General features: G+C 35.1%; 3 protein-coding genes across 3 annotated transcripts; all 3 read right to left on the reverse strand.

Annotated features, from left to right (window-relative positions):
• Window positions 1–3,292: 3,292 nt before the first annotated feature.
• LOC143962314 (homeobox protein siamois-like) lies at window positions 3,293–5,899 on the reverse strand. The gene is made up of 3 exons (XM_077471616.1): window positions 5,563–5,899; window positions 4,272–4,492; window positions 3,293–3,466 (listed from the first exon to the last, which is right to left on the reverse strand). The coding sequence occupies exons 1-3, from the start codon at window positions 5,897–5,899 to the stop codon at window positions 3,293–3,295; spliced, it is 732 nt and encodes a 243-aa protein (XP_077327742.1).
• A 428-nt stretch (window positions 5,900–6,327) lies between these two features.
• On the reverse strand, window positions 6,328–11,567 carry LOC143962315 (homeobox protein siamois-like). Its single transcript, XM_077471617.1, has 4 exons — window positions 11,231–11,567; window positions 10,027–10,247; window positions 9,052–9,221; window positions 6,328–6,331 (listed from the first exon to the last, which is right to left on the reverse strand). The coding sequence occupies exons 1-4, from the start codon at window positions 11,565–11,567 to the stop codon at window positions 6,328–6,330; spliced, it is 732 nt and encodes a 243-aa protein (XP_077327743.1).
• Window positions 11,568–15,015: 3,448 nt separating this feature from the next.
• LOC143962317 (homeobox protein siamois-like) lies at window positions 15,016–17,499 on the reverse strand. The gene is made up of 3 exons (XM_077471618.1): window positions 17,163–17,499; window positions 15,995–16,215; window positions 15,016–15,189 (listed from the first exon to the last, which is right to left on the reverse strand). Exons 1-3 carry the CDS (start codon window positions 17,497–17,499, stop codon window positions 15,016–15,018), a joined length of 732 nt encoding a protein of 243 aa, XP_077327744.1.
• Between the last annotated feature and the right edge of the window lie 685 nt (window positions 17,500–18,184).

The raw sequence follows: 18,184 nt of genomic DNA on the forward strand, positions 1-18,184 counted from the left end.
TCCTTAAGGACTGGTATAGGTCCACAATATGTAGGGTTGAGGTGCACTACTGCTGACTGCTGCCCTATACTGCTGCAGTCCTTTATCAGTATATGGACTGACGTACAGTCTGCTAATCATTCACAACCTACTAGTTCCACAAAGGTCCTTATAAGGACTGGTAAGGTATAGGGTACTACAGTACATAGGGTTGAGTGAGGTACAGTCTGCTATTCCTTAAGGACTGGTATAGGTCCACAATATATAGGGTTGAGGTGCACTACTGCTGACTGCTGCCTTATATTGCAGCAGTCCTTTATCAGTATAGGGACTGAGGTACAGTCTGCTAATCATTCACAACCCACTTGTTCCACAAAGGTCCTTATAAGGACTGGTAAGGTATAGCGTACTACAGTATATAGGGTTGAGTGAGTTACAGTCTGCTAATCACAACCTACTAGTTGCACAAAGGTCCTTCTAAGGACTGGTAAGGTATAGCGTACTAGAGTATATAGGGTTGAGTGAGGTACAGTCTGCTAATCCTTAAGGACTGGTATAGGTCCACAATATATAGGGTTGAGGTGCACTACTGCTGACTACTGCCCTATTTTGCAGCAGTCCTTTATGAGTATAGGGACTGAGGTACAGTCTGCTAATCACAACCTACTAGTTCCACAAAGGTCCTTATAAGGACTGGTAAGGTATAATGTACTACAGTATATAGGGTTGAGTGAGGTACAGTCTGCTAATCACAACCTAAAAAGCACACCGTACTATATGCCCGTACCCTCCTGTTTGAAGAGGTTGAGCGGAGTCATATTTTTGGGGCCCAGCAGCAAGTTGCTGGTATCAGTGCTGCTGTTAGTGCTCTCTATCTCGGTGCTGGTGTCAGTGCACTCTATCACGGTGCAGGTGTCAGTGCTGTATATCACGGTGCTGGTGCTGGTGATCATCTCCTGCACCCTCTTCTTTGCCTACCCTGACCTTCCCTCTCCTCCATTGCCTTCATGCGCTCCACAGTCCTGAATTGTCACAATTTCACATATAAAAAAAGAATGCTTGTAGTTGTCGATCCCAGATTCGCCTCATACATGTGTTATGTCATTGGCCATGTGGTGGGACTATGTGCGCACAGCTAGTAATTATTTTGTGGCTGCAAATATTACCTATAGGTTTGTAAAGTTCACCATCCCTGTGCTATGCTGACTCCCTCCTGGGGCTGCTTATTATGAGGGGCTCCCACCATCTCTGTGCTGTGCTGACTTCCTCCTGGGGCTGTACCTCTGCTGTGCATATTATGAGGGGCTCCCACCATCCCTGTGCTGTGCTGACTTCCTCCTGGGGCTGTACCTCTGCTGGCATATTATGAGGGGCTCCCACCATCCCTGTGCTATGCTCATTAGGAAGGGCTCTCACCATCCCTGTGCTGTGCTGACTTCCTCCTGGGGCTGCTTATTATGAGGGGCTCCCACCATCCCTGTGCTGTGCTGACTTCCTCCTGGGGCTGCTTATTATGTGGGGCTCCCACCATCACTGTGCTGTGCTGTTTTCCTCCTGGGGCTGTACCTCTGCTATGCATATTATGAGGGGCTCCCACCATCCCTGTGCTATGCTTATTATGAGGGGCTCCCATCATCCCTGTGCTGTGCTGACTTCCTCCTGGGGCTGCTTATTATGAGGGGCTCCCACCATCCCTGTGCTGTGCTGACTTCCTCCTGGGGCTGCTTATTATGAGGGGTTCCCACCATCCTGTGCTATGCTGACATCCTCCTGGGGCTGCTTATTATGAGGGGCTCCCACCATCCCTGTGCTATGCTGACATCCTCCTGGGGCTGCTTATTATGAGGGGCTCCCACCATCCCTGTGCTGTGCTGACTTCCTCCTGGGGCTGTACCTCTGCTGTGCATATTATGAGGGGCTCCCACCATCCCAGTGCTATGCTCATTATTAGGGGCTCCCACCATCCCTGTGCTATGCTCATTATGAGGGGCTCCCATCATCCCTGTGCTATGCTGACTTCCTCCTGGGGCTGCTTACGGTGCAGGTGTCAGTGCTGTATATCATGGTGCTGATGTCAGTACTCTCTATCACGGTGCTGCTGTCAGTGCTGTATATCACGGTGCTGGTGTTAGTGCTTTATGTCACGCTGCTGATGTCAGTGTTCTCTATCACGGTGCTGTTGTCAGATCACTCTATCACGGTGCAGGTGTCATTGCTGTATGTCACGCTGCTGATGTCAGTACTCTCTATCACGGTGCTGCTGTCAGTGCTGTATATCACGGTGCTGGTGTGAGTGCTTTATGTCACGCTGCTGATGTCAGTGCTCTCTATCAGGGTGCTGGTGTCAGATGACTCTATCACGGTGCAGGTGTCATTGCTGTATGTCACGCTGCTGATGTCAGTGCTCTCTATCACGGTGCTGCTGTCAGTGCTGTATATCACAGTGCTGGTGTTAGTGCTTTATGTCACGCTGCTGATGTCAGTGCTCTCTATCACGGTGCTGTTGTCAGATCACTCTATCACAGTGCAGGTGTCATTGCTGTATGTCACGCTGCTGATGTCAGTGCTCTCTATCACGGTGCTGGTGTCAGATGACTCTATCACGGTGCAGGTGTCATTGCTGTATGTCACGCTGCTGGTGATCATCTCCTGCACCCTCTTCTTTGCCTACCCTGACCTTCCCTCTCCTCCATTGCCTTCATGCGCTCCACAGTCCTGAATTGTCACAACAATTTCCCATATAAAAAAAGAATGCTTGTAGTTGTCGATCCCAGATTCACCTCATACATGTGTTATGTCATTGGCCATGTGGTGGGACTATGTTTGCACAGCTATTAATTATTTTGTGGCTGCAAATTTGACCTGTAGGTTTGCAAAGTTAGCCTCACATTGAAGTCAATGGGGCCCGCAGCGAACGTTCCGGTTCGCGAACTATCGGCCGCGTTCGCGGTCCGCGTTCGCGAAACGTCCCGTCGGAAGTTCGTCCATCACTAGTCCCAAATAAAATTTCCAATATGTAATTTTTTAACAAATGAACATTTTCTATTCATAAATGAGATAATATGCAATATAAAAACATATGTGTGACACTTACATGCAACTGTTTCAAAAAGTAACAAAACTTTTAAGATCATTTATAAAATAATAAGGATTCAACAACAACCCATTTTAAAAGATAAGAAAATATTTATTATAAATTAAACTAAGTGCAAACCACAATATATCATTAGTTAAATCATCACAGCTTTGTAACAATCACATATTAAAATAAAATAACATTAAATAATTCCTTGACGTGGATTTGGTGCTGTATTTACAGCATCCACATGTTTCCTGGGATCTGGAACTGTCCATCGATTTGTAGATTCTGGTATGGATTCTGAAAAATGTGGGGAAGATCTCTGGGAGTTGAGAACTGACTACCCTGGGCAATTTGGGATTTCATATATTTTGAGAGATGTCTTGCTCTTCTGTTTTGGAACCAAACCTGCAACATGTAAAAATAAATTCTCATTAATCATCTATACACTGTAACATATAAAAAGTTAATGCTTATTGTATAAAAGGTTATCACAAGAGGAATCAAAAGTGACTTGAACAACTAGGGCTGTAATGGTGAACCTTGGCAGCCCAAATGTTTTGGAAGTACATTTCCTATTATGCTCAGATGTTTTGGAAGTACATTTCCTACACCTCTCCCTCTCCTTATCTCCATAACACAGATGGGATGTGTTCTGTCATTTACAGACAAACTGGGTAGGAAACAATGGTTAAGATTTTAGTGCAAATTTAGCAGATCACTACAGGAAGCTAAGTAATCACTGGATTTCTGACAGGGCCAACAAAAATATTTAAGATACCGAAAATGTTGAAAGGTATATTGTAGAAAATTTGTGAATATGTTTTATATTTTGCCTACACACACAGATCTCCTTCATACAGCTGTTATGTACAAGAATTAAATGATTGAAGCATCACAGATATATAAAAATTCTGACACAGAACGATATTCTCAGTTGTCATCCCACAAGTCCAGATTTCACCAGAAGGTGGCAGTTGGTATGAAATCTGGAATTACCGTTCCCGCTCTATAAAATGAAGTACTCCAATGGAGGAGGAGAACCAAATGTGTTACAGCAGAGGACAATTTATTTGATTCCCATTAAAATGTATAAAACAAAGAAATATACAGCAAAAAGTTAAGTGACTAGACTGTAAAATTTAAAATAGTGTAATATACAACAACTTAATACTAACTAAACTATTTTGTTAAAAAGGAAATAGGTTTCTACCTGTATTCTGGGTTCAGAAACCCCAGATATCTTGGCAATATGGCACCTCTTTGTGAAGCTTGGATAGGGGTTACGATCAAACTCATTGATCAGGAAGGCAGTCTGCTCCTCATTGAAGTTTGTCCTCTTTCTACATTGTGATTTGGAGTTGCTGTTCTGGAAATCCTCAATATTGACTCTGGGTTGCTTGCATCTTTCATACTGATCTTCTTCCAACTTCCCTAGAAATAAGCACAAGGAAATTCAAACATCATGAAAACTTGATTTAGGAGATAGAAAAACAATAATAAAAATGTTACAAAATAAAATTTCAAACTGATAAACACATTGACGTCTCAAAAATGTACTATTATAAATATTTCTTTAGAGAAGTAAAATTGGATCAAGACAAAGAGACAGATAACGAGAGAGAAAGAGATAGATAGATAGATAGATAGATAGAAAGATACCTAGATAGATAGCTAGATAGATAGATAGATAGATAAATAGATAGATAGATAAATAGATAAATAGATAGATAGATAGATAGATTGATAGATAGATTACCGTTGACCATATGTCCATCAAGTTTTTTCATGCTTAATACTCTTGCCATTGGAATTCTTCTAGATGTGGACTCATGTACAATTTCTTTAGCCATATCACAATCACAGAATATAAAGTGTAACTAAAACTATTCACAAAAAAATATTTTCTAAAAGGTAACATTTGAAACAGAAAAGTCAGCAAACAGATACCTTTAACACTAGCAGATGCAGCAAATTAGTAAAAGAAACAAAAATATTACAGGTAAGTGAATACACCAGATTTTTCGATTTTGACAGTGAAGTCTTTTGGGCCTTTTGGTGGTAGGATCCTGGGAAAAGTCATTTTAAAGTTTAAGAGGCCGAATATAGACATAAATCACTTATATTTCAGTTTGTATAATAGGGTGTTATAAGTTTTGTACTTGCCTTGCATATGCTGATCTGACATAAAAAAAATACACACCTAAAATGAGAAAAAAAATAAAATAATATATATATATATATATATATATATATATATATATATATATATATATATATATATATATATATATATATATATATATATATATATATATATATATATATATATATTATAAACAAATAATAATAAAAAGTGTTTCTTAATTTTAGACAAAAATGTAAATGTTTTTCTTCTGTAATTTTAGGAATGTAACATAATATGTCATATGTATGCCCTATTTAGGCCAACAAATAAGAATAACATGGAAATAAAAGGAATAAGAAAATTTGACAATGCTTACTTTTTAATACTTTCTGGTTTTGATTGAGACTAAGATTTTCTTGGCCGTTCCTGCTTGATGTAATTTTAGATATTTGTTCAGAGACGTCTGGGCTAATGCTTTTGCCGTTACCTTCTCCTTGTTGGTAACCCAGATAGGAATAGAGTTCTAGCAGAGTCTGCACTAAAACATTTGAGATCTTATGTGGCCCTGAAATGTTCATGATGGAAAGATGGTTTGGCAGTTCTCCATTGAGGCTAGATGGATAATTCAGATTTCTCAGGGCAGGAGACATTGTTGGGTAGTCTTCCTCAAGAGATAGGACAGTGCAGATTATGTGATCAAGTTCTGGGCCCATGTCTGATCACTCCAGCTTCTCTTGGGGGAAATAAACTACCATACTACCCACACTAACTTATACCATCCATGATGTGTATTGGGGAACAGAGTGGCATCTGCTTTTGATCTGCCCATGAGGTATGAGTGTAAACAGTGCGCTTTAATCTGCCCATGAGGTATGAGTGTAAACAGTGTGCTTTGACTTGCCCACGAGGTATGAGTGTAAACAGTGCACTTTGATCCTTTATAGACTCATGCCCACCTCTACTCTATAGTCTAGGTATAAAAATATTGCATTTGATATGTAAATAGCTTGATATTCTTTTGTAGTGGATACCTTCCTTAATATTTTGCATAGACCTGTTAGTTATGCAGAGACCTTTTATTAACAACCTGATTTTGATCTAAGCAAAAGTACAAACCACATAAAATGTACATTTGATTTTATCACCTGCAGAACAAATTAAATGTAATGTTATAACATTTTAAAAGGTATATACAATTAACTATTTTTTTTATATCACCTGCAGAAGGACACTATGATGATAGAACATTTTTAAAAAGCACATAATGTGCATATTTGTGTTAAATTAAAAGTGCAAGCATGCTCGGGACAAAATTAGTTCTTCTATGTTTCTATCAGAACAAATGTGAATTTTAAATCGCCTTTCCACAAATGTTTCTTGTTCCCTTTTTCTTTAAATTGAATGTATGGATATGTACAACTATTTTGAAAATTGATGTTATACAATTTTTTTATTTGGGTGTTTATAAATTGTTAGTTATTTTGTTTGGTTTATTAGAAGACACTTGTAAAGGCTATACAGTTACTAGCAGATATGGAGATGATAACAAGAAACAACTGATAACAACTGAAATTGCCTAAAATGATATTCCCAGAAGAGTTGAAGCTGTTATAGCTGCAAAGGATGGGCCAACTCAATATTGAACCCTACAAACGAAGACTGGGATGCCATTAAATGTCATGTGGGTGTAAAGGCAGGAGTTCCAATACTTTTGGCAATATAATATATAATTAATTTCTGTATAATATGAATTATATTGAATATATATATATATATATATATATATATATATATATATATATATATAAATGAAAAAAAGTTTAAAATGTATGCCCAGACTACATTTTTTTCTTTATTTCAGACAAAACTGAAAATAGTTTTTCTTTATTAGAGTTTTGGAAAGCTGGGACCCCTGTTATTTTTACCTGTCCCTGCTTCATGTTTTCAATGAATTCCTGTCTTGTAAACATTGTTAGCAGAACAGGAAGTAAGAGTAAATCTCTCTCATTGATTCCCAGGTAGCAGACAAAAGCCAGGAAGGGCTTCTAATCCTTTGCCACTCTATCCAAAACCAGAAACAAAAGTTTTGTCTTGGCATATTCTTTAAGGTCCCAATGTCACGTATTATATGTTTCGTGAAATTAAATATTGAACACAAAATGTTTCATGAAATCTGAATTACTGTAATCAATGGCCCTATACCTGACTATATGTATTGGGGAACAGAGTGGCATCTGCTTTTGATCTGCCCATGAGGTATGAGTGTAAACAGTGCGCTTTGATCTGCCCATGAGGTATAATTGTAAACAGTGTGCTTTGACTTGCCCATGAGGTATGAGTGTAAACAGTGCACTTTGATCCTTTATAGACTCATGCCCACCTCTACTCTATAGTCTAGGTATAAAAATATTGCATTTGATATGTCAATAGCTTGATATTATTTTGTTGTGGTTACCTTCCTTTATATTTTGCATAGAACTGTTAGTTATGCAGAGACCTGTTAGTTATGCAGGGACCTTTTATTAACAACCTGATTTTGATCTAAGCAAAAGTACAAACCACATAAAATTTACATTTGATTTTATCACCTGCAGAACAAAATAAATGTAATGTTATAACATTTTAAAAGGTATATACAATTAACTATATTTTTTTTATATCACCTACAGAACGAAACTATGCTGATAGAACATTTGCCTGGTGTTCACAGTACTCTCAGCAACTAAAATTATGCATGTGCTGTCATTTTTGTTTATGTATAAAAACCTTTCAATAAAATATTATGGAAACAAAAAAAAATCTTGCTGATTTAGAAACAGATAAAATACCAATATGTAATTGTTGAACTAATTACTATTTTCTTATTTTGTTGGAGATAATATGCAATATATAAAAACATATTTTTGACACTTACATGCAACTGTTTCAAAAAGTAACAAAACTTTTAAGATAATTTATAATATAATAACGACGGCACAGCACCCCATTTTAAATTTTAAGAAAATTTTTTTTTTTAAATTAAACTAAGGGCATACTACAATATATCATTAGTTAAATCATCAGTTTGCATGTTGTCCCTGTGACTGTGTGGGTTTCCTCCAGGTTCTCTGGTTTCCTTCCACACTCCAAAGACATGCTGGTAGGTTAATTGGCTCCTGTCTGAATAGGCCCTCATATGCATGTATGAATTTGAGATAGGGACCTTAGAATGTAAGCTCCTTGAGGGCAGGGATTAATGTGAATGTGCAACATATATGTAAAATGCTGCGTAAATTGACAGCGCTTTATAACTTACTATAATTTAAAAAAAATTATAAATCATCGTTTTTTTATCACATACTAAAATAAAATAACATCAGGTAAGTCCTTGACATGAAATTGAAGCTGCATTTACAGCATCCAAATGTTTCCTGGGATCTGGAAATGTTCATTGATATGTAATTTCTAGTATTGTGGCTGAAAGATGTGAGGAAGATCTATGGGAATCTCAAATGTCCCTTTCAATAAAATGTTATGAAAACAAAACATCTTGCTGTTTTAATCCCAGATAAAATTTCCAATATGTAATTTTTGAACAAATTAACATTTTCTAATTATAACTGAGATAATCTGCAGTATAAAAACATATGTGTGACACTTACATGCAACTGTTTCAAAAAGTAACAAAACGTTTAAGATCATTTATAAAATAATAAGGATTCAACAACAACCCATTTTAAAAGATAAGAAAATATTTTATTATAAATTAAACTAAGTGCAAACCACAATATATCATTAGTTAAATCATCAGAGCTTTGTAACAATCACATATTAAAATAAAATAACATTAAATAAGTCCTTGACGTGGATTTGGTGCTGTATTTACAGCATCCACATGTTTCCTGGGATCTGGAAATGTCCATCGATTTGTAGATTCTGGTATGGATTCTGAACAATGTAGGGAAGATCTCTGGGAGTTGAGAACTGACTACCCTGGGCAATTTGGGATTTCATATCTTTTGAGAGATGTCTTGCTCTTCTGTTTTGGAACCAAACCTGCAACATGTAAAAATAAATTCTCATTAATCATCTATACACTGTAACATATAAAACGTTAATGCTTATTGTATAAAAGGTTATCACAAGAGGAATCAAAAGTGACTTGAACAACTAGGGCTGTAATGGTGAACCTTGGCAGCCCAAATGTTTTGGAAGTACATTTCCTATTATGCTCAGATGTTTTGGAAGTACATTTCCTACACCTCTCCCTCTCCTTATCTCCATAACACAGATGGGATGTGTTCTGTCATTTACAGACAAACTGGGTAGGAAACAATGGGTAAGATTTTAGTGCAAATTTAGCAGATCACTACAGGAAGCTAAGTAATCATTGGATTTCTGACAGGGCCAACAAAAATATTTAAGATACCGAAAATGTTGAAAGGTATATTGTAGAAAATTTGTGAATATGTTTTATATTTTGCCTACACACACAGATCTCCTTCATACAGCTGTTATGTACAATAATTGAATGATTGAAGCATCACAGACATATAAAAATTCTGACACAGAACGATATTCTCAGTTGTCATCCCAGAAGTCCAGATTTCACCAGATTTCACCAGTTTGTATGAAATCTGGAATTACCGTTGCCCCTCTATAAAATGCAGTACTCCAATGGAGGAGGAGAAACAAATGTGTTACAGCAGAGGGCAATTTATTTGATTCCCATTAAAATGTATAAAACAAAGAAATATACAGCAACAAGTTAAGTGACTAGACTGTAAAATTTAAAATAGTGTAATATACAACAACTTAATACTAACTAAACTATTTTGTTAAAAAGGAAATAGGTTTATACCTGTATTCTGGGTTCAGAAACCCCAGATATCTTGGCAATATGGCACCTCTTTGTGAAGCTTGGATAAGGGTTACGATCAAACTCATTGATCAGGAAGGCAGTCTGCTCCTCGTTGAAGTTTGTCCTCTTTCTACATTGTGATTTGGAGTTGCTGTTCTGGAAATCCTCAATATTGACTCTGGGTTGCTTGCATCTTTCATACTGATCTTCTTCCAACTTCCCTAGAAATAAGCACAAGGAAATTCAAACATCATGAAAACTTGATTTAGGAGATAGAAAAACAATATTAAAAATATTACAAAATAAAATTTCAAACTGATAAACACATTGACGTCTCAAAAATGTACTATTATAAATATTTCTTTAGAGAAGTAAAATTGGATCAAGACAAAGAGACGGATAACGAGAGAGAAAGAGATAGATAGATAGAAAGATAGCTAGATAGCTAGATAGATAGATAGATAGATAGATAGATAGATAGATAGATAGATAGATAGATAGATAGATAGATAGATTACTGTTGACCATATGTCTATCAAGTTCTTTCATCCTTAATACTCTTGCCATTGGAATTATTCTAGATGTGGACTCATATACAATTTCTTTAGCCATATCACAATCACAGAATATAAAGTGTAACTAAAACTATTCACAAAAAAATATTTTCTAAAAGGTAACATTTGAAACAGAAAAGTCAGCAAACAGATACCTTGAACACTAGCAGATGCAGCAAAATAGTAAAAGAAACAAACATATTACAGCTAAGTGATACACCAGATTTTTAGATTTTGACAGTGAAGTTTTTTGGGCCTTTTGGTGGTAGGATCCTGGGAAAAGTCATTTTAAAGTTTAAGAGGCCAAATATAGACATAAATCACTTATATTTCAGTTTGTATAATAGGGTGTTGTAAGTTTTGTACTTGCCTTGCATTTGGTGATCTGATATAAAAAAAATACACACCTAAAATGAGAATATATATATATATGTATATATATATATATATATATATATATATATATATATATATATATAATTAAAGCAAATAATAATAAAAAGTGTTTCTTAATTTTAGACAAAAATGTAAATGTTTCTCTTCAGTAATTTTAGGAATGTAAAATAATATGTCATATTTATGCCCTATTTAGGCCAACAAATAAGAATAACATGGAAATAAGAGGAATAAGAAAATTTGACAATGCTTACTTTTTAATACTTTCTGGTTTTGATTGAGACTACGATTTTCTTGGCCGTTCCTGCTTGATGTCATTTTAGATATTTGTTCAGAGAAGTGTGGGTTTATGCTTTTGCCGTTACCTTCTTCTTGTTGGTAACCCAGATAGGAACAGAGTTCTAGCAGAGACTGCACTAAAACATTTGAGACCTTATGTGGCCCTGAAATGTTCTTGATGGAGAGATGGTTTGGCAGTTCTCCATTGAGGCTAGATGGATAATTCAGATTTCTCAGGGGAGGAGACATTGTTGGGTAGTCTTCCTCAAGAGATAGGACAGTGCAGATTATGTGATCAAGTTCTGGGTCCATGTCTGATCGCTCCAGCTTCTCTTGGGGGAAATAAACTACCAGACTACCCACACTAACTTATACCATCCATGATGTGTATTGGGGAAGAGAGTGGCATCTTCTTTTGATCTGCCCATGAGGTATGAGTGTAAACAGTGCACTTTGATCTGCCCATGAGGTATGAGTGTAAACAGTGCACTTTGACTTGCCCACGAGGTATGAGTGTAAACAGTGCACTTTGATCCTTTATAGACTCATGCCCACCTCTACTCTATAGTCTAGGTATAAAAATATTGCATTTGATATGTAAATAGCTTGATATTCTTTTGTTTGTGGATACCTTCCTTTATATTTTGCATAGACCTGTTAGTTATGCAGAGACCTTTTATTAACAACCTGATTTTGATCTAAGCAAAAGTACAAACCACATAAAATGTACATTTGATTTTATCACCTTCAGAACAAATTAAATGTAATGTTATAACATTTTAAAAGGTATATACAATTAACTATATTTTTTTTATATCACCTGCAGAAGGACACTATGATGATAGAACATTTTAAAAAAAGCACATAATGTGCATATTTGTGTTAAATTAAAAGTGCAAGCATGCTCGGGACAAAATTAGTTCTTCTATGTTTCTATCAGAACAAATGTGAATTTTAAACCGCCTTTCAAATGTTTTTTGTTCCCTTTTTCTTTAAATTGAATGTATGGATATGTACAACTATTTTGAAAATTGATGTTATATAATTTTTTTATTTGGGTGTTTATAAATTGTTAGTTATTTTGTTTGGTTTATTAGAAGACACTTGTAAAGGCTATACAGTTACTAGCAGATATGGAGATGATAACAAGTAACAACTGATAACAACTGAAATTGCCTAAAATTATAATGTATGTCAAACAGATATTTTTTGGGCCTTTTGGTGGTAGGATTCTGGAAAGCAAAGTCGAGAGGCCAAACATAGAGATAAATCATCCGTATTTCAGTTAATTTAATAGGGTATTGTAACTTTTGTACTTGGAATGTATATGCAGATCTGATATAAAAATATAAAAATAAATAAATAAAATGAGAATATAGTAACTTGACTGGCCAGACCCTAACCCAATAGAACACCTTTGGAATGAATTAGAGCGGAGACTGCGAGATAGGCCTTTTCATTCAACATCAGTGCCTGAGCTAACAAATGCACTTATGGAAGAATGGTCAAACATTCCCTTAGACACACTCCTAAACCTTGTGGACAGTCTTCCCAGAAGAGTTGAAGCTGTTATAGCTGCAAAGGATGGGCCAACTCAATATTGAACCCTACAGACGAAGACTGGGATGCCATTAAATGTCATGTGGGTGTAAAGGCAGGCGTTCCAATACTTTTGGCAATATAATATATAATTAATTTCTGTATATAAAATGAATGCAAATAAATGAAAAAAAGTTTAAAATGTATGCCCAGACTACATTTTTTTCTTTATTTCAGACAAAACTGATAATAGTTTTTCCTTATTACAGTTTTGGAAAGCTGGGACCCCTGTTATTTTTACCTGTCCCTGCTTCATGTTTTCAATGAATTCCTGTCTTGTAAACATTGTTAGCAGAACAGGAAGTAAGAGTAAATCTCTCTCATTGATTCCCAGGTAGCAGACAAAAGCCAGGAAGGGCTTCTAATCCTTTGCCACTCTATCCAAAACCAGAAACAAAAGTTTTGTCTTGGCATACACTTTAAGGTCCCAATGTCACATATTTTATGTTTTGTGAAATTAAATATTGAACACAAAATGTTTCATGAAATCTGAATTAGTATAATCAATGGCCCTATAGCTGACTATATGTATTGGGGAACAGAGTGGCATCTGCTTTTGATCTGCCCATGAGGTATTAGTGTAAACAGTGCGCTTTGATCTGCCCATGAGGTATAATTGTAAACAGTGTGCTTTGACTTGCCCATGAGGTATGAGTGTAAACAGTGCACTTTGATCCTTTATAGACTCATGCCCACCTCTACTCTATAGTCTAGGTATAAAAATATTGCATTTGATATGTAAATAGCTTGATATTCTTTTGTTGTGGTTACCTTCCTTTATATTTTGCATGGACCTGTTAGTTATGCAGAGACCTGTTAGTTATGCAGGGACCTTTTATTAACAACCTGATTTTGATCTAAGCAAAAGTACAAACCACATAAAATGTACATTTGATTTTATCACCTGCAGAACAAAATAAATGTAATGTTATAACATTTTAAAAGGTATATACAATTAACTATATATTTTTTATATCACCTGCAGAAGGAAACTATGCTGATAGAACATTTGCCTGGTGTTCACAGTACTCTCAGCAACTAAAATTATGCATGTGCTGTCATTTTTGTTTATGTATAAAAATCTTTCAATAAAATATTATGGAAACAAAAAAAAATCTTGCTGATTTAGAAACAGATAAAATACCAATATGTAATTGTTGAACTAATTACTATTTTCTTATTTTGTTGGAGATAATATGCAATATATAAAAACATATTTTTGACACTTACATGCAACTGTTTCAAAAAGTAACAAAACTTTTAAGATAATTTATAATATAATAATGACGGCACAGCACCCCATTTTAAATTTTAAGAAAATATTTTTTTTTAAATTAAACTAAGGGCATACTACAATATATCATTAGTTAAATCATCAGTTTGCATGTTCTCCCTGTGACTGTGTGGGTTTCCTCCAGGTTCTCTGGTTTCCTTCCACACTCCAAAGACATGCTGGTAGGTTAATTGGCCCTCATATGCATGTATGAATTTGAGATAGGGACCTTAGAATGTAAGCTCCTTGAGGGCAGGGATTAATGTGAATGTGCAACATATATGTAAAATGCTGCGTAAATTGACAGCGCTTTATAACTTACTATAATTTAAAAAAAATTATAAATCATCGTTTTTTTATCACATACTAAAATAAAATAACATCAGGTAAGTCCTTGACATGAAATTGAAGCTGCATTTACAGCATCCAAATGTTTCCTGGGATCTGGAAATGTCCATTGATATGTAAATTCTAGTATTGCTGCTGAAAGATGTGAGGAAGATCTATGGGAATCTCAAATGTCCCTTTCAATAAAATGTTATGAAAACAAAAAACCTTGCTGTTTTAGTCCCAGGTAAAATTTCCAATATGTAATTTTTGAACAAATTAACATTTTCTATTTATAAATGAGATCATATGCCATATAAAAACATATGTGTGACACTTGCATGCAACTGTTTCAAAAAGTAACAAAACGTTTAAGATCCTTTATAAATTAATAAGGATTCAACAACAACCCATTTTAAAAGATAAGAAAATATTTTATTATAAATTAAACTAAGTGCAAGCCACAATATATCAATAGTTAAATCATCACAGCTTTGTAACAATCACATATTAAAATAAAATAACATTAAATAAGTCCTTGACGTGGATTTGGTGCTGTATTTACAGCATCCACATGTTTCCTGGGATCTGGAACTGTCCATCGATTTGTAGATTCTGGTATGGATTCTGAACAATGTGGGGAAGATCTCTGGGAGTTGAGAACTGACTACCCTGGGCAATTTGGGATTTCATATCTTTTGAGAGATGTCTTGCTCTTCTGTTTTGGAACCAAACCTGCAACATGTAAAAATAAATTCTCATTAATCATCTATACACTGTAACATATAAAAAGTTAATGCTTATTGTATAAAAGGTTATCACAAGAGGAATCAAAAGTGACTTGAACAACTAGGGCTGTAATGGTGAACCTTGGCAGCCCAAATGTTTTGGAAGTACATTTCCTATTATGCTCAGATGTTTTGAAAGTATATTTACTACACCTCTCCCTCTCCTTATCTCCATAACACAGATGGGATGTGTTCTGTCATTTACAGACAAACTGGGTAGGAAACAATAGTTAAGATTTTAGTGCAAATTTAGCAGATCACTACAGGAAGCTAAGTAATCACTGGATTTCTGACAGGGTCAACAAAAATATTTAAGATACCGAAAATGTTGAAAGGTATATTGTAGAAAATTTGTGAATATGTTTTATATTTTGCCTACACACACAGATCTCCTTCATACAGCTGTTATGTACAAGAATTGAATGATTGAAGCATCACAGATATATAAAAATTCTGACACAGAACGATATTCTCAGTTGTCATCCCACAAGTCCAGATTTCACCAGAAGGTGGCAGTTGGTATGAAATCTGGAATTACCGTTGCCGCTCTATAAAATGCAGTACTCCAACGGAGGAGGAGAACCAAATGTGTTACAGGAGAGGGCAATTTATTTGATTCCCATTAAAATGTATAAAACAAAGAAATATCCAACAAAAAGTTAAGTGACTAGACTGTAAAATTTTCAATAGTGTAATATCCAACAACTTAATACTAAATAAACTATTTTGTTAAAAAGGAAATAGGTTTCTACCTGTATTCTGGGTTCAGAAACCCCAGATATCTTGGCAATATGGCACCTCTTTGTGAAGCTTGGATAGGGGTTACAATCAAACTCATTCATCAGGAAGGCAGTCTGCTCCTCATTGAAGTTTGTCCTCTTTCTACATTGTGATTTGGAGTTGCTGTTCTGCAAATCCTCAATGTTGACTCTGGGTTGCTTGCATCTTTCATACTGATCTTCTTCCAACTTCCCTAGAAATAAGCACAAGGAAATTCAAACATCATGAAAACTTGATTTAGGAGATAGAAAAACAATAATAAAAATGTTACAAAATAATATTTCAAACTGATAAACACATTGACATCTCAAAAATGTACTATTATAAATAATTCTTTAGAGAAGTAAAATTATATCAAGACAAAGAGACAGATAACAAGAGAGAAAGAGATAGATAGATAGATAGATAGATAGATAGATAGATAGATAGATAGATAGATAGATAGATAGATAGATTACTGTTGACCATATGTCCATCAAGTGTTTTCATTCCTTAATACTCTTGCCATTGGAATTCTTCTAGATGTGGACTCATGTACAATTTCTTTATCCATGTCACAATCACAGAATATAAAGTGTAACTAAAACTATTCACAAAAAAATATTTTCTAAAAAGTAACATTTGAAACAGAAAAGTCAGCAAACAGATACCTTGAACACTAGCAGATGCAGCAAAATAGTAAAAGAAACAAACATATTAGAGGTAAGTGATACACCAGATCTTTAGATTTTGACAGTGAAGTTTTTTGGGCCTTTTGGTGGTAGGATCCTGGGAAAAGTCATTTTAAAGTTTAAGAGGCCAAATATAGACATAAATCACTTATATTTCAGTTTGTATAATAGGGTGTTGTAAGTTTTGTACTTGCCTTGCATATGCTGATCTGATATAAAAAAATACACACCTAAAATGAGAATATATATATATATATATATATATATATATATATATATATATATATATATATATATAATTAAAGCAAATAATAATAAAAAGTGTTTCTTAATTTTAGACAAAAATTAAAATGTTTTTCTTCTGTAATTTTAGGAATGTAAATTAATATGTCATATTTATGCCCTATTTAGGCCAACAAATAAGAATAACATGGAAATAAGAGGAATAAGAAAATTTGACAATGCTTACTTTTTAATACTTTCTGGTTTTGATTGTGACTAAGATTTTCTTGGCCGTTCCTGCTTGGTGTAATTTTAGATATTTGTTCAGAGATGTCTGGGTTGATGCTTTTGCCGTTACCTTCTTCTTGTTGGTAACCCAGATAGGAATAGAGTTCTAGCAGAGTCTGCACTAAAACATTTGAGACCTTATGTGGCCCTGAAATGTTCATGATGGAGAGATGGTTTGGCAGTTCTCCATTGAGGCTAGATGGATAATTCAGATTCCTCAGGGGAGGAGACATTGTTGGGTAGTCTTCCTCAAGAGATAGGACAGTGCAGATTATGTGATCAAGTTCTGGGTCCATGTCTGATCACTCCAGCTTCTCTTGGGGGAAATAAACTACCAGACTATCCACACTAATTTATACCATCCGTGATGTGTATTGTGGAACAGAGTGGCATCTTCTTTTGATCTGCCCATGAGGTATGAGTGTAAACAGTGCGCTTTGATCTGCCCATGAGGTATGAGTGTAAACAGTGCGCTTTGATCTGCCCATGAGGTATGAGTGTAAACAGTGCGCTTTGACTTGCCCACGAGGTATGAGTGTAAACAGTGCACTTTGATCCTTTATAAACTCATGCCCACCTCTACTCTATAGTCTAGGTATAAAAATATTGCAATTGATATGTAAATAGCTTGATATTCTTTTGTTGTGGATGCCTTCCTTTATATTTTGCATAGACCTGTTAGTTATGCAGAGACCTTTTATTAACAACTTGATTTTGATCTAATCAAAAGTACAAACCACATAAAATGTACATTTGATTTTATCACCTGCAGAACAAATTAAATGTAATGTTATAACATTTTAAAAGGTATATACAATTAACTATATTTTTTTTATATCACCTGCAGAAGGACACTATGATGATAGAACATTTTAAAAAAAGCACATAATGTGCATATTTGTGTTAAATTAAAAGTGCAAGCATGCTCGGGACAAAATTAGTTCTTCTATGTTTCTATCAGAACAAAAGTAAATTTTAAAT

The sequence above is a fragment of the Lithobates pipiens genome, unplaced genomic scaffold (assembly GCF_037356315.1).
Source record: "Lithobates pipiens isolate NorthernLeopardFrog02 unplaced genomic scaffold, aLitPip1_a1.2 Scaffold_8, whole genome shotgun sequence".
Classification (NCBI taxonomy): Eukaryota; Metazoa; Chordata; class Amphibia; order Anura; family Ranidae; genus Lithobates; species Lithobates pipiens.